Here is an 18,132-nt window from a genome sequence, read left to right on the forward strand (position 1 = left end):
GATTAATTGCGATTTGCCAGCAGTAAAATATGTAATATATATTTTATTATATACAATATAGTTGGTACTTTTGTAGAGTATTTAGGTAGTCAGTTTTGTATATTGTTTGTATTTATTTATTTTATAATTTGAATAGTGTCAAACGTTACACAAGAATACTCATTATTTGAACCACCAAGTAATTTATTTAGCTTGTAGAAGATAAAGTCCAAACAAAATTAGTCTAGTCTAATCTAGTCTCTCTTAAAGCCTTCAAGCCCACCAGAATTAGAATGCTAATTTTGATAAGAAGTGGGAAAACCAGACATCTGCGATGGGTGGTCTTAGTGGGGGTGCTCTTTGGTCATAGTTTTCCCAGCCTCTACTGCAGGAAGTGCTTTTTGTCCCAACACATCCTGGTGCTTTGTTGAGACCCAAGATCAAAACGCGAGGCCGACCCCGGTGTGCCCCTCCAAGTGCACACTCGCAGTGGGCCGCTCTGACCTTCCTGACCCCGGGCCTCAACTATCAAGGAGGTCATTTACACGGCTTCATTCTTCTTCCCTACAAAGTGCTCGGTCAGGCTTGACTCCCGTCTGGCCTAAGGTAGAAGACAAGCCTGTTTTATGTCCATTTTTTTTTCATGGCAGCGCTCCCGTCAGTACATTGACCTTGACTTGATTACTCTCTACCAATATCCAATATGCCTTTGTATGCCTAACCAGAACATCTAATAGAAGCAAGGCTATCTTGCATAGCTTGGCAACCGCTATCCTGATAAAGCCACGTTTGGTAATCCTGTTTACGATACGCCAGATATCCACAGCGATATGTGTCGCATATATATTCCAGCTTGGTTTGATTAACGTGTAAGCTGGTTGTGCTAGACGCTGGTTTGGCTTTTGAAAATCAAAGGCTCTTTAATCCTCTTAGGAAAGGCAGACACAAGTCATGTGACCCGGGTTCATCTTGGGTGAATGTTTGCAAGGCAAGGCTATAATAGATAGTGGAGGTGTCTCTCTCTTGCTGCCATAGAAACTGTATCACTGCTTCATCCTCTGTCTTATGATTATGATGTGCTTGTGAATGAATGATCAGGGATATGACAGTTGCTTGGGTTTTCAGATCACAACAAAGCCGTTTATCTGCTTTAGTACAGATACTAGATACTAGTGTAAGGTGTTTTCTCAGTGTGCGGTCAGATCAATGTGAAGCTGATAGCGCTAATTACTTTGATGGGATAGTACCCATTCACTGCCATTGTACTTGTAAAATGTCCCTGGCCCTGGTTTCTGTAGTTTTGCTAACTTTTTTTTTTCTCAGCATCGTTTGATATAAACTCACAATTTCTGAGAAATGAAGTCAGAATTGCGTAATAATAACTCTAATAATAACTCGCAATTGCGAGTTATAAAGTCAAAAAGCGGTCTAAACTTACGAGGTATAAACTTGTGATTCTGACTTTTTTTTTTCTCAGAATTGCATGATGTAAACTTGCAAGTTTATTTCTCAGAATTGCGAGTTTATATCTTACAATTGTGACTTTCTTTCTTGGGCATGTTTTTTGAGTCCGAATTTTGAGATATAAACTCACAATTCTGAGAACATATCGGTTTCTGCTCCCCTTAAAGTTTGACTTTATAACTTGTGATTTCAGAATTGCGAGATACAGTTGAATTTGTGAGGAAAACAAAGTCAGAATTGCAAGATACAAACATGATTTGCGAGAAAAAAGTCAGAATTGTGAGATATAAACTCACATTTGCCAGGAAAAAGTAGGAAATGTGAGGGTTTTTTGTGCAATTCTGACTTTCTCACAATTGTGAGTTTATATCACACAATTCTGACTATTTCTCACTGATTTTTATTTCAAGTGATGTTAGATTTTATATTGTTATAAGATTTTTTTTAAAGTGATTTTTATTTCAAGTGCTGTTCTTTCGAAATGAAAGTTACTTTCATTAGTTTTTATTTCACAAACACATCGATTCACTTCAGAAGGTCTTTATTAACCCCCTGGAGCCATCTGGAGTACTGTTTATAATGGATGGATGCACTTTTTTAGGCTTCAAAATCTCAACACCCATTTACTGCTATTACAAAGCTTGGAAGTTCAGAACTGGGAAATGAAGTCAAAATTGCGAGATATAAACTTGCGATTTTGACTATTTTGAAGTCACTATACAGAGAAATAAAGTCTTGGCTTTTTTTCTCAGAATCGCAAGATTATATCTCACATTTGTGGCTTTTTTTTTTCTCAGAATTGCAAGTTTATATCTCGCATTTTTTTTAATAATAACTTTATAACACGCAATAGCAAATTGTTGAGTCAGAATTTCGAGATAAAAACTCGCATTTGCCAGAAAAGGAGATTTTATCTTGCAATTCTGACTTTTTTCTCACAATAGCATTTTTTTTTTCTTCTTAGAGTTGGGGGATATAAACTCAAAATTGTGATTTATAGTTTGTATCACGCAATTCTGAGAAAAAAAAAATCTGAATTATGAGATAAAAAGTTGTGACACAACGGCCTTCCATAAGAAACATTACCATTAAAAAAAGTTTAGGGTCTGTAACTTTTTTTAAATTAATTTATTTTTTTGAAAGAAATGAATACTCCTGTTCAGCAAGGATGCACTACGACAGTAGTTTATAACAGACATTTTGTTATAAGATTTCTATTTCAAATAAGTGCTGTTCTTTTGAACTTGAAACTTTTTGAATGCGCATATGAAAGTTAGCAGAAGCTACGGTTTATAAAGTTTTAAATATGGATATGTTTCTTACACAAACGCATAGATTAGCTTCAGAAGGTTTTTCTTAATCCCCTGGAGCCATGTGGAGTATTTTTATGATGGTTGGATGCACTTTTTTGGCCTTCAAAATCTCAACACCCATTCACTGCCATTATAAAGCTTGGAAAGGCCAGGACATTTTTAATATAACTCCAATTGCATTCGTCTGAATAAAGAAAGTCATATACACCTAAGATGGCTTGAGGGTGAGTAAATCATGGGGTAATTTTAATTTTTTGGGTGAACTATCCCTTTAAAAGTACAGAAACCAGGGCCATTTTACAAATGCCTGTTGATTGCATTGGGTTCCTGTGTAAATTGACCACCTTTCTAGAGGATTTCATTCTCTCTGGGAAGGATGAGAGAAATATAAACATTTTGTGAAACGGCAAATCATGTAATGCACTAATTTTAATACACATGTAGACACACACAGGCTTGTTATAACATCTTGACAGGTTAATGAGCGTTACTGTGCTGTACCCTCGGTAGTGTTGACTCTTGAAGGCCTGCTGATGAATATTAATTGACTTATCTGAACTGACTGAATTAAGGTGTTGACAAGTATCTATAACAGTCTGATGCCTCTCATCTCTCCTCTGTTTTCACATTCATCTATCCACAATGTGTGATGGCTTTCACATGTTCCCCGGGCATCGATCCCATGGCCTTGTTGATGTTAGCATCACACTTTTCCAGTTGAGTCATATGCTTGTTGTTTCTTAGCTTGCCCATGTTTTCTTTTTTCATTCGTTGACCTTCCTGGAAAAAATGCATAACTCGTACTGTGCGTAAATCGAATTACCCTGTCCATCCGGTCCTCTCAGCTATCAACAGAAGCCTCTATAGAACAACAGTTTTCTCCGGCTCCTGCCGACATGCTACCTGCTCAAGTCACTGATTGTAAGCTGACCCCTGGCCCGAAGGTGGCGTCATTTGTCAGTGGTAATTAACAGCTGACATCTCCTCCGCTGGGCCTGATGATGGCTGACGGCAGTTGCAGTACCAGGCAGAGAGGATTGAGAAACCGAGGGGGGGTTGAGGGCATAGTGAGGGCACAGTGAAAGAGAGAGCGAGCGATGGGCCGAGTAGAAAAGGGTCAGATGATGTTAGTAAGCAGGCTGTACAGAAAAATGTCGGCCATGTGGAAGTTTCTCTCAAAACAGATCTATTTACAAGCTTCAGTAGTTGAGTGAGCCACGTTTTTTTTTTTTTTTTTGTTTGTTTGTTTCATCTACAGAGGGGATTCTGCTTTTTTCTTTTTTGGCAGTGTGCAGACACAACATGTTTTGTTTAGTTGTAGTCCACCTTTGTAATCTGGGTTGCTTTAAAAGACATTTGTTTTTTGTTTTGTTTGTTTTGTTTGAACTGCAGCTTGGTTGGCTTTAGTGCAACATGACAAGTATTTTGTTTGGAGAGGAATAGCTTTTTATTTTATTCCAGTCATCAAGGCTGTTGTGAACATGACGGTCCTGTTGTGGTAAACTGCCACTATCAAAAAGGGAGAAGATTGGAGTTGTTTTAATCTTTGTTTGAATCAAGTCTTGTTTTTATTAAGAAGCTGGTCTTGTTTTCCATTCTTCCTTTGATTTCTTTCAATTCAGGGGTTCAAACTTTTTTCTCAGCCAGTGAATAAACCGCTTAAAGTTAATATAAAGCAGCCTTCTTAACCAATTTTACTTCCATAATTTGAAATAAGTGCAACAGTACAATTTAAAGAGAAACTATGGAAGCCAGTTTTCGCCATTGAATAAAAAAAATTCTGACCTTTCTGAATTATTTTTTATCTCAGAATTGCATGATATAAACTTGCAATTCTCGCAATTCTAGGAACATATCTTTTTTCGCTTCAAAATTTGACTTTATAACTCTAATTGCGAGATACAAACTCACATTTGCGATAAGTTTTTATTTATTTATATCATGCAGTTCTGAGAAAAAAACAGAATTGTGAGTTTTTTTTGTCAAGCAATTCTGACTTTAAAAAATGCAAGAAAAACTTGAAAAAAGTCCAAATTGCGAGATAAGAATTGTGCGATATAAAATTTGCAACTGCCAGTTATTTAGTCAGAATTGTGAGATACAAACTCGGAAATCTGAGAACATATCAGTCTCTTTTCCCTTCAAATTTTGACTTTAAGTCACAATTGCGAGATACAAACCCGCAATTGCGAGAAAAGTCAGAATTGTGAGATAATTTGCATTTGCAAGAAGAGTTTTTATCTCGCAATTCTGACTTTCTCACAAATGTGAGTTTATATCATGCAATTCTGAGAAAAAAACCTGAATTGTGATCTTTTGTCAAGCAATTCTGACTATAAAAATGCAAGATAAAAACCTGCATTTGAGAGAAAAAAGTCAGAATTTAGTTATCTCGCTATTTTGTCTTTTTATTGCGCACATATTTTTTCACGCAAATGCAAGTTTTTCTCTCACATTTTTTGTCAGAATTGCTTGACAAAAACGTACAATTCCGACTTTTTTCTCAGAATTGTTTCGTTTTTGTCAAGAAAATCTTACTATAAAAATGAGAACTTGCATTTGCAAGAGAAAAGTCAGAATTTATCAAGCAATTGACTATTTCTTACAATTGTGAGTTTATATCATGCAATTCTGAGAAAAAGTCAGAACTGCAAGACTCTCAGAATTGCAAGTTTATATCTTGCAGTTCTGACTTTATAACTTGCAACTGTGAATTTATATCACATAATTCTGACTTTATAACTTGCAATTGCAATTTTTTTTTATCCAGTGGAGGAATTGGGTTTCCATTAGAAACACTGTTAAAAAAAATTGGGGTCAGTAACTTTATTTATTACTATATTTACTATATTTTATAGTATTTTTATTTTATCCATTTAACTGATTAAAAATGACAGTAATTTATAACATTTGCTTATAAGATTCTTATTTAAAATAAGCTGTTCTTTTGACATTTCTATTCATCAAAGAATTGTTAAAAAAATATCACGAAAATATTAATCAGCAGCACAACTTACAAACAATCAGCATATTAAAGTGTTTCCAACACAGAAATAAATTACATTTTTAAATATCAACATGGAAAACTCTTATTTTAAATTGTAGTAATATTTCACAGTATTTCTGTTTATACTGTATTTTTTTTATCAAATAAATGCAGCCTTGGTGAGCATAAAATACTTATCTCAAAAGCTCAACATTTTTGAATGACACTTGGTCATTTTCTGACCAAGCTTTAATGACATAGGGGGAGAAAAAGTTGTTTTTGGATTATTTTATATAAAAAAATGTTTGATGTTTGCACCATATTAGAAGGAATATTCAACAGATCTGCTGTCAGACTTTCTGTGGGATACATCACTTTCACAATCGTACAACTTTCTCTGATCCCCCTCTCTCTCGCCGTCCTGCTGTCAGGGGCAGATAAATATTTCAGTAATCCTTTTTGCATGTGAGGTGTTTGAAGGACTGGCTGGCCAGTGCATTAGAGTAGCACACTGATTCCAAAGTAAGCACTGCAAGTGTGTTTGTGTGTTACTGGGGCTCAGCCGGCTGCTCCTGTGTGCCAGTGTGTGTATGTGTGTGTGTGTGTGTGTGTGTGTGTGTGTGTGTGTGTGTGTGTTTGTTTGTGTCCAGGTCACCAAGAGTTCATCAAAACAAACACACACGCAGACACAAATATACACTTGTGTCTCTGTACTGAACAGAGTTTCTGACAGTGAAAGCTTTCTTTTCTCTTTTCTTTTTCTCACGCTCTGTTTTCTCTCTCAGTCTCTTTTCCATACTTTCTTTTCAAAAGTAATAGGCTTAAGAAAATTATTTAATACTTAAATAATAAATGAACATGAGATATTTATAACAAGAATAAAGAGACCGCGAAGTGATATGAGATGTATGAAACTAGCATTTGGATTGACCAATCAGAATTGAGTATTCCAGTGCGCAATGTAATAATACATTTCCTTTATTTGTTTTCCGTCTCTGATCCCTGTTTTATTTGCATGTCTGGAAGTAATGACTTCTCATTGTCGACTAGCTTGATGTACGGATGAAAACGTGACTAGGGCGCTGACGTTTATGTGTGAGTTAACGCAGATGGGCCTGAGTATGTTTGTAGGAAAGCTAACAGGGTTTGAGAGATTGTACCCAAGATTACCGGCCTGGTGCACAATGTTTGAAAGCAACCACTCGCCTTTATTTGCCTTCCCATCAATCAGCCATGGCTACCAAACATACACACACTTATACACTGAGACCTCAGCAGCCATTTCCTGTGTTCAGGCTCGATTTCATCCAGTCAACTCCGTTCTGTCAAATCTACGAAGAAGCGCTAATGGATAGACAAACATAGATAAAGCTGAGTCTATGAGACCAGCCTATGATGATGGACGTTCAAATACATAAACGACTGCACTCTTTAGGTTGGTTAATGAAGAAAGGTGACAGTAAAGTGACAGCTTGTATTTGAAAGTTTGCTGGCATATTTGTCTTAAAGAGATAGTTCATCCAAAAATGAAAAGTCCCTCATGTTTTTTCAAACCCATAAAACCGTTGTTCATCTTCACAGATTGAATTTGACTTTTTGAAATTTACGGCCTGGAAAACCCTTGGAAAATAGCAATTTTCCAGAAGAGGAACTTGAAAAGTGCTTGAATTATTGATAGATAATGTCTCTATGAAATGTTTTTTTTTTTTCAATAAGCACTTTCAGTATCTTTTCACGCAAAATTCACGCAATTCAAAAAATATCATACCCTTTACGCTTATTTCAGTTAATGCCAGAAAACTAGCAAGCTAAGCCAGTATTAGTACTGACAGTGTCGCGTAAACATGGCTGAAGACTCGAATAAAGCAATAGATGAACCGTATCAATGGAGTGAGTCATTTATGCTGGAACCGCTCCAATTGATTCAAACCGGTTAATCATTATTTTCAAGGGATTCACTAGCAAATACCAGATCAAATTAAAAGAGCCATTCGTTTTCGAATTTTGACATCACTTGCAATGATTTAAAAAAGCACGTAGTAATAGGTGAAAGTGAGCTTTTCGAAACTCTAAATCAGTTAAACAATTGCGTCGCAAAATGATTCACTGTTTCGAAGCACTCCAGTCAGATCGCATATCGCAAATCATTTGATTTAGATCGGGGCTTCGGAGTAGGTTTGCGAATCATTTGACTTGGATCAGGATTTCAAATCGCAAATCATTTGATTTATGTCGGGACTTCTAAGCGGGTTCGCGAATCATCTAATTTAGATCAGGACTTCAAATCGTGAATCATTTGATTTAGATTGAAACGGGTTTGTCAATCATTTTGCGAACTGAATGAGTCAAATCAAAGATTCATGATATGCAAAGTTCGAATTTAAGTCTAATGAGATTCACAATCTGCGCTCCAAGTCCTGCTCTGAAACAATGCTTCACAAATCAGTTAAATTATTGCATCGCAAAATTTCTCAGCGCTCCAATCTGATCGCGTATCGCAAATCATTTGTTTTATGTCAGGACTTCAAATCATTAATAATTTTTTTGATCGTGACTTAGTAGCGTCTTTGCAAATTATTTGACTTCGATTGGGATTTCAAATTGCATATTTTGAATCATTTGATTCCAATTCGAGACTGTGGAGTGCATATCATTTCATTTAGATCGGAACTGATTTGTAAATCATTTTGTGAATTGAATGATTCAAATGAAAGATTCGCAATAAGCGAAGTTACGCGTAGTAAATGATTTGCGATACACGTCCTGATCTGAAATTATGGTTCACGTATCATTAATCAGTTTAGAACTTCAGAGCGTGGATTGCAAATCTTTTGCTTTAGATCGGAACTTCAGAGCTTAGATCATGAATCATTTGATTTAGATCAGGACTTCGGAGCATGATCTAAAATAATGGTTTGCAAATCATTATTCAGATTGGGACTTCAAAGCGTGGATTGCGAATCATTTCGTTTAGATCAGAACTTCAGAGTGGGTTTTTGAATAATTTGATTCAGATTGGGACTTTGGTGCGGGTTTGCAAATTATTTGATTCAGTTCGAGACTTCGGAGCATGCATAGTGAATCATTTGTTTCAGATGAGAATTATAGAAAAAACTATATACACAACTACAAATCCCTTAAGAGAATGACTATAAGGTTTTACTATAGTAAAAGTGTAGTATACTTTGTTATACTTTAGTAGTGATGCTTTGCATGTGCGTCACTTTATTTTTTGCCATTTTTCATTAGTATATTTTTATTTATCTATTTATATTTTTAGAATTTGAAAGATAAGACATTGTTTGATAAGTGAGATCTATGATTAAAATTCTTGAAAATAAAAAAGTAGTGCTTGAAAAATCCTTAAACTGGAATTTTACTATATCTGTATAAACCCTGTCTTCAGAATGCAAATTAAGATATTTTTGATGAACTCCAAGAGCTTTCTGACCCTACATAGACAGCAACACGACTGACATGTTCAAGTCCCAGAATAGTAGTAAGAACATTGTTAAAATAGTCCATGTGACATCAGTGGTTCAACCTTAATTTTATAAAGCTACGAGAATACTTTTTGTGCGCAAAGAAAACAAAAATAATGACTTTATTCAACAATCTCTTCTCTTCCGTGTCAGTCTTCGATGCACGCTCACCATTGTACAACGACACATGCGAGAAGAAGATTAGAAATTGTTGAATAAAGTCGTTATTGTTGTTTTCCTTGGGCACAAAAAGTATTTTCGTAGCTTCGTAACATTAGCGTTATGTTTTATGTCTGTCTTATTTGACAGGCCCTGTTCTTTTGCAAGGTTTAACTAGGTCTCTGAGTTTAATTGGCACTTATTTTAAAGTGACAGTCTCCATGCTTTTCCATTTTTCCCTCTAAAACCTTTTTCATTGTCTCTCTGTAATTGGTTTTCAATACTCCGCTCCAGGGCTCTCTTTCTATTGTTATTCTGAGGTGGTACAAACCACTGGGCCCTAGTCCCTCGTCTATTTCAACATAATTCAGTGAATGAAAAAGAAGATCCAGGCCTCAGGTCTCAGAGAACATGTTATGAAAACCCTTTCCCCCCGCTAGTCTTAACCTTCTGCTTTTCAGAGGCTCTGACTTTGTCAAGTGCTCGTTGTAAAATGACCTCCGGACAGCTGCGCATGTGAGCTCATACATATATGTATGCCCATGAGTACGGGTAGAATCAAGCTCTTTAAGACTCATTAATGCGATTAGCTGAAATTCACCTTTACATGGTGTTTGCATATAAATGTCTTAGCAGTGTGTGGACACAACCATCCTACAATGATAATCCATTCACTCATTTTTTTTAATCCCCGAAAAACCTAAACAGTCTCAATTATCAAGCTGTTTTGATTTTCTGAGCAGTATGACGTCATATTGCTTAAGCCCCATCCACGACTGCTGACTGTCCCATATTAGCATAGTCCCGCCCTCAGCCAGTTCTACGCTGTCCACCATTTTGGTCGTGCCGCTGTAGCGACAATGTCTCGTAAGCAATGCAGGTGTTTTGTATTTGGATGTAAAAGTAAACAGAGTTTTCATTTTCTCACAACATTAGAGCCACTGAGGACGCTGTGTATTAATTTTGTTTTTGACGGTAACGCGCCACCAAATACACAAAAAATGGAAGAGAGGGGTGGAGTGTGCAGAGCTCATTAACATTTAAAGAGTCAAGCACTGAAATGGGTTGATGTGAACAGAGTTGTTTTTCACAAGGTAAAAAGGGTGTTTTACACAACAATTGATACATTTTAAGCAAAGTACGTTGCAGACATTTCATGAAGACCTTAAAGAATCATACCAACTTGTTGAAAATGGTTATCCAGTGTTCCCTTTAAGATAAATTAGAATTGCTTTGAGACGTTTTCCTGTGTGTACAAATTAGGGGTGGCACGGTACATGAAAAACAACCGAACCGTTCGGTTCGGTGCGTGTGTGCGTCGCACGGTTCAACGGTTCAACGCATGCGCAATGTAGCCTCGTGAGTGTCCTTTTTGTGCGAAATAAGAGGTGTGTGTAGACATAGAGACAGTAGAAGAGGAGTGCTGCAGGTTACGTCACGTGTAGAAATGGCAAGTGGGAGAGATAAGGAAGGCTGCCCGGAGTTGGAGGATGCGCCAGCTATGATACGCTGTTCATCCAACTTTGCTGTGCTTTCAATTTTATTAAAGGAAAGAATGAAGCTGATTGGTTGGTTCATGTCACATGGTCTTCGGTGAGCTTGCGGAATTTTGAAAAGTTGAGATGTTTTTATCTCGATGCGGCGCGGACGCGCCTGGAAAAAACGAGCGTGTCGCACCGCGTCGCTTCCATTACGAGCGCGCATACCACGCGTCTACATTTGAAATAACAAACTTGAGTGCGCAAAAGAGGCTTCATGTGTACGGCCCCTTAGCCAGGTCAGTTGTGTGGGAACATTTTGGATTTCATGTTACCTATGATGAAGACGGGAATAAAAGAATAGATCGAACTGAGACTGTGTGCAAGCATTGTGGAAAATGCATATAATATGCTAACGGCAACACTTCTAATTTGTCAGTTCATCTGAGAAGACATCACACCAGTGTGTTGGTAGACATGCAAGTTAATTCTTCAGTTTAATCTTTATGTGCTAGAAAGGCACCTAAATTCCTGTAGAGATACACATTGTCCTGTTTTTGCCAAATAAATGAAAAGCATGTCTTCTCTATTGCTGTATCAAATCTCCCCTAGCTTTCCTCAGAGATGGTCTCAATAATGTGCTTAAAGTCAAGTCCAATTCAGTTTGTGCATGATTACATGATAAAACTTTTTTTTTAATAATGTATCCTAAATTGTGGATAATCAAGCTACATTTCATATGCCAAAACAAACTTCTGGAGTGTTAAAGATTAAAATAAAAAAATAAAAACAAGAACCGTACAGATCCGAAAACCGTGACCTAAAACCGTGATATGAACCGAACCGTGGGTTTTGTGAACCGTGCCACCCCTAGTACAAATTAGTGCTACTAATCGATTACATTTTTTTTTGTCTAAAATTAATCAGGATTTATCCCACCTAACATTAAAGTTTTTAAATGTACTTTTATATTGTAATTTTACATTCAATCTTCAATTAATGTAGAAACAACATCAAGATGGTATATTTTTATTATTTAAGCATTTGTTTTTTGGCTGAAGGTGAGTATCACTGATATCAGTATTACTGATGTTTCTAGGAAATCGTTCTTTTTTTCTATTTAGCCATAAACTATAGCCATTCAACATTACAGTATAATTGAGAGCTATAAACTTTAACATTTATTAGACTTTAATAAATGTGACCCTGGACCACAAAACCAGTCATAAGGTTAAATTTTACAAAACTGAGATGTATACATCATATGAAAGCTCAATAAATAAGCTTTCCATTGGTATATGGTTTGTTAGGATAGGAAAATATTTGGCCAAGATACATCTATTTGAAAATCTGGAATCTGAGGGTGCAAAAAAATCAAAATACTGAGAAAATCACCTTTAAAGTTGTCCAAATTAAGTTCTTAACAATGCATATTACTAATCAAAAATTACATTTTTATATATTTATAGAAGGAATTTCACAAAAAATATTCATGGAACATAATCTTTACTTAATTTCCTAATGATTTTTGGCATAAAAGAAAAATCAATCATTTTGACCCATGCAATGTATTTTTGGCTATTGCTACAAATATACCCCAGCGACTTAAGACTGGTTTTGTGGTCCAGGGTCACAAATAAGTTCGAATTTAAGCGAACTCAAAACAATCTTCACATAAACCCATTATTTACCTGTGCCCTTCATCAAGTAGGAAATATACAGAAATTGAATAAGGTTATCAAACACTAAATAATAAATTAAAGAAGTAGTTCACTTCCAGAACCAAAAATTACTGATAATGTACTCACACCTGAACATCCAAGATGTTCATGTCTTTCTTTATGTTTTTTGAGGAAAACATTTCAGGATTTCTCTCCATATAATGGACTTCTATGGTGTATTTGTTCTGGAAGTGAACTACTCCTTTAAATATAGATGAATCCTTAAAGCTACAAAAGTTATTATCTCCTCTTTTTTCTATTGTTCTTTGATTAATAGACATCACAGCAATTTGATAATCATGAATAGAACGAGGCGTCAGTTTACTGTCGAGAGTTCTATAGTATTTTGTCGTATCACACCACGCCACTCGAGTCTAGTGTAGACACGGCATAAGAGAAAAAATGGGCCATCTAGAAACAGCTGTGATGTCCCAACCATGACCACATTAACACATAGGCACTTTCATTTTAGCATTTGTTTCAAGCCGTGTTGAAATCCTGCACCGCAGGACGTCTGAAGTGCCGTTGAGCAGTTGCAGACGTTGCTCTCCGCAGTGTTTCCAACACTCATTTGTCTGCACCGCCTCCATCCATCACCCAACTCTGCTTATCAGCATGGGGTCAGTTCCTGCCCTCTCTACCAAGGCCTACATTTAGCCCTGGCCTTGCGCAGCCTTGTCTAGCTGGGGCCAGACACTTGGCCCTTATCAGACAGGGTCTGAGAGTGGTAAATAAAGGTCTGGCCCGGGTTACCGCAGGCTGTCAGCAGGCCCGTCCCAGAGGGGAAATAAAACTCTTATTAACATGCTTCTGCTCATTGGTGCTGACAGCTTGATCAATCTGCCTCCTCTGCAGATGACCTCTGCTCTGCTGCAAACCACCGGACGCCCTGATGGAGGCTGAAATGAATAGCTTGAGTTGTGCCATAGCCTCAAAGCTCCTACTGCAATACTCGAAGGCTTTTTTAGACTTTTTTTTCATGCACCTTACCAACTAGTCTACTTCGAAAACCGTTTTTGATAATACTGTCAACTTTTGCATACGTGTGTGAGAACAACACGCAGGCTTGTGTATGATGATCTCGACATTTATGAAGTGTGTAAAATGCGTCTGTCTGCTCCCACAGGACCCCGTGGTTTAACGGATGGGGCTTTAACTTACCTCGTGGCCAGTCTCTCCTTGATAAGTGGAACCAGATCCCTGAAGACGTGGATATTCTTATGACACATGGGCCTCCTCTGGGTAAGCACTGAAATGAGAATGTAACTTTAGATGTAGAGCATGTATAAATCAGTTTGTGTCTGCAGATGGACTGTTGTATTTTAAAGTCATCATAAATGCTATGATACACCACTAAAGATGTGATGTTGGACTTTGTCCAGGGTTCAGAGATTGGGTCCCTAAAGAACTTCAGAGAGTTGGCTGCGTGGAACTACTCAACACAGTACAAAAGAGGGTCCGACCCAAACTCCACGCATATGGAGGAATCCATGAAGGTAAGAGATATATAACACTATACAGTTGAAGTCAAAAGTTTACGTACACCTTGCGGAATCTGCAAAATGTTAATTTTACCAAAATAAGAGTGATTGTACAAAATGCATGTTATTTTTTATTTAGTACTGTCCTGAATAAGATATTTCACATAAAAGACGTTTAGTCCACAAGAGAAAATAATAGTTAAATTCATAAAAATGACCCTGTTCAAAAGTTTACATACACTTGATTCTTAATGTGTTGTTACCTGAATGATCCACGGCTGTTTTTTATTTTGTTTAGTAATAGTTCATGAGTCCCTTGTTTGACCTGAACAGGTAAACTGCCCACTGTTCTTTAGAAAAGTCCTTAACTTCCTACAAATTGTTTGGTTTTTCAGCATTTTATGCATTTGAATGCTTTTCTAACAATGACTATATGATTCTGAGATCCATCTTTTCACATTGAGGACAACTGAGGGACTCATATGCAACTGATGCTTCAGAATGAAAAACTATGCATAATAGCCAGGGGTGAAAACTTTTGAACAGAATGAATATTTTTTATTTGCCTAAATATCATATATTTTTCATTTAGTCCTGCTCTTCAGAAGCTACAGAAGATAGTTACATGTTTCCCAGAAGACAAAATAAGTTAAATTTACCCTGACCTTTAAATTCCAAAAGTTTTCACCCCCGGCTCTCTAATGTTTCCTTTTGAAGCATCAGTGAGCGTTTGAACTTTCTGTAATAGTTGCATATGAGTCCCTCAGTTGTCCTCAGGGTGAAAAGATGGATCTCAAAATCATTGTTGGAAAGGATTCAAATACACAAAAATGCTGAAAACCAAAGAATTTGTGAATTTTTTTTTTTTTTTGAAGAACCATGGGCAGTTTAATGGTTCAGGACAAACAAGGAACTCATGAACTACTATCACTAAAAACAGCTGTGGATCATTCAGGTAACAACACAGCATTAAGAACCAAGCGCATGTCGACTTTTGAATGGGGTAATTTTTATCATATCAACTCTATTTCCTCTTGTGGACTATATATAAATGTATTTTATGTAAAATTTCATTTAGGTAAGTACTAAATAAATAAATCCCTCTTATTTTGGTAAAATAATTAACATTTTGCAGATTCTGCAAGGTGCATGTAGACTTCAACTGTATATAATAATACAAAAATTTTTTTTTACATTTTAAATACATTAATAATGTATATAAAATATTAAGGTAATAAAAATATTTTAAATATATATTATAAATTGTAATATTAAAAAAAATTAAATGGATAAAGTATAAATATTTAAGCATTTTTGTGCATATAAAATAACTGTATAAAATGTTTTCTCATTCTCAGGGTACGGCATAATGACAGATGGCTATACAACATTTATCAACTCCTCCACATGTACAGTCAGCTTCCAGCCTACCAATCCACCAATCATATTTGATCTCCCCAACCCAGGAAACTCCTGAGACTCATTAAGCCCTGCCCCCTTTCCCCCTTTTTTCTACATAACTTTTCCCTACTTAAAAGTAATAGTCTTTTTGTACTGCTTGTATTTAAAAATGCATGGAAATGAAATATTTTTTAACGTCGGATTGAAGCCGACACCATTTGAATGACTATTGTAGGCAAAGAATAAGTTGTGAATTCATATTTGTAATTTGTCTGCATCGGTTGCCTTCTGTTTGTCCTTTTTTATTGGTCAGGATCTTAAAAAGTGCATTATAAAGGTACTCCTAAAAGCGTCAGCAATACTTGACCATGTCTGATTTAATATTAATTGTGCTTTGTAAATTTAATATAAAGTTATTTAAAGTCATGAACTCTTTGTGTGGTATATTCAATTTTGGATTTAAATAAGTGCATACTTCATCCCTGTCAAAGAATATTTATTGCTTCAATCAGACTTTGCTATTTTCTCATCAAGCAGGCACATCTTTATCCACCAGGCCATTAAACACCATAAGACGAGCATTTTTCACAGTTTGTCAAAAGATGGAAGCAATTGTGTGTTTTGAATTGAATTTCGCATTATCGCTGTGCTGCTTTTGTCTTATTGTCTTATTTCTACGGTTTAGAAAAGGCTGAATGTGCAAATTCCTCAGATCATAAAGATAGGTGCTCTGATTTTGCATTTAGCACTTATTAAAAGTGGACGAGAACTTTCAATACGATTTGGTTCTGCCTCAGGAGATATACAGAGATAAATCTGGTATTATAGATTTGCAATACCTCCATATTCCATTGGTTTCAAAACTGGAAATTTTTACAACACTAAGCCATTTGATTTCTTCTCATCTCTATTTTAAGTTGTTGTAATATTGTGCGTTGCATATTTTACTGTGGATCTGCAATCTTGTGAGCACACACAAAAAAACATTTTCTGTAATTTCTGCTATTGTAAATGCTTTCTTTATATGTTTGTGACTTTTTTATCCATTGTGACATTTAGCCAAGTTTATATGCAAATAAAACTGCAAGATTTTTATCTGATGTCTGTCATTTATCTTTTTGCCATTTAAGCCAGTGAAAAGAAATATAAATATAGCTGCAAGCAGCGATTCCTGGGATTCAAGCGCTTTAAGGCATTTAAACACATGAAAAAGACATTACATATTATTTATCAAGTCTGTAATGACCTAAATCAATGATTTAAAAAAAAGCATTTTTTAGCAAATCCAGGTCATTTTCCAAAGAAATACAATGTTTTTTTTAACATTTATGATCTTCCTAAAAGTTTGCTTGCTTGTTTAGAATCACCTGTCACATGTGCTCAGCAGGTTTTGAGTTTTCGTTTTGGCTTTATAGGGTTTTGGGTATATTTGGACAGGCCCTTTTTCTAAATTTCAACTTTTTATGATTAATTATTGACCTAGAGAGAGTCCAGAGAATTGCACTGCAGTGTTTTTTTTTCCAGATTGAGCAAAAAACCTAGGACTAGTTCACAAAAGTAGTTGTTTTTTTTTTATATATATATTTTTTCAATTATTTAACAAATGGTTTGATTGACAGCAGTGATTCTAGAGGCAAAGTTGTTCGGAATGAGGAGGTCTGTCATTTGAAATATAAATCGTGCGCATGTGTGAAAAACCATGCAATATACAATTGTTTACACAAGTTTGAACTACCTAAATGCAGTTTAAATGCAGCTTCAAAGGGCTCTAAATGATCCCAACCAAGGAAGAAGGGTCTTATCTAGCGAAACGATCAGTCATTTTCTAAAAACATTTACGATTTATATACTTTTCAATCTCTACACAGAGTACACACAGAGCTAGACAAGACGAGCATCTGAGGTTAAAAAGTATATAAATTGTATATTTTTTTTTTAGAAAATAACCGATCGTTTTGCTAGATAAGACCCTTCTTTCCTCGGCTGTGATCGTTTAGAGCCATTTTAAGCTATATTTTGGAAGTTCAAACTCGGGGGCACCATAGAAGTCCATTCTATGGAGAGAAATCCTGAAATGTTTTCCTAAAAAAACATAATTTCCTTATGACTGAAGAAAGAAAGACATGAACATCTTGGATGACAATGGAGTGAGTAAATTATCTGTAAATTTTTGTTCTGAAAGTGAACTACTCCTTTAAGGGTGTTTGATGATCTGTGCATGTTCACTTTGCAAACACTGGGTCGGTACTTCTGCAGCAATGTAGGATGATTTTAAAATGATTTTTGAAGTTGAGGGAGCAAATAAGATGGGAGTTTTTCGGCATAACTGTTCACAAAGTTCAGGCAGAGGAAGACAAGACGAGCGTTTAAGGTTAAAAAGTATATAAATTTTAGCTTTTAAAAACAAAATAACCAATCGTTTTTCTAGATAAGACCATTCTTCCTCATTTAAAGCCGCATTAAACCGCATTTTGGAAGCTCAAACTTGGGGCACCATAGAAGTCCACTATATGGAGAAAAATCCAGAAATGTTTTCCTCAAAAAACATAATTTCTTCACGACTTAAAGAAAGACATGAACATCTTGGATGACAAGAGGGTAAGTACATTATCTGTAAATTTTTGTTTTGGAAGTGAACTTTTCCTTATGGTGGCCATGTTTTTTGAGA

At 36.0% G+C, this 18,132-nt stretch overlaps 1 protein-coding gene across 2 annotated transcripts in view; it reads left to right on the top strand.

The window, feature by feature from the left end:
- Positions 1-16,559, top strand: part of mpped2 (metallophosphoesterase domain containing 2b) — a 28,825-nt gene extending 12,266 nt beyond the window's left edge. For both annotated transcript variants that reach the window (XM_073831999.1, XM_073832000.1), the window contains exons 5-7: positions 13,709-13,824; positions 13,965-14,078; positions 15,422-16,559. In XM_073831999.1, coding sequence (XP_073688100.1) covers positions 13,709-13,824; positions 13,965-14,078; positions 15,422-15,540 — 349 coding nt within the window. In that variant the 3' untranslated portion in view covers positions 15,541-16,559. The remainder of the gene's footprint in view (positions 1-13,708; positions 13,825-13,964; positions 14,079-15,421) is intronic.
- The last annotated feature ends 1,573 nt before the right edge of the window (positions 16,560-18,132 follow it).

This window comes from Garra rufa, chromosome 25, assembly GCF_049309525.1.
Source record: "Garra rufa chromosome 25, GarRuf1.0, whole genome shotgun sequence".
NCBI classification, from domain to species: Eukaryota; Metazoa; Chordata; class Actinopteri; order Cypriniformes; family Cyprinidae; genus Garra; species Garra rufa.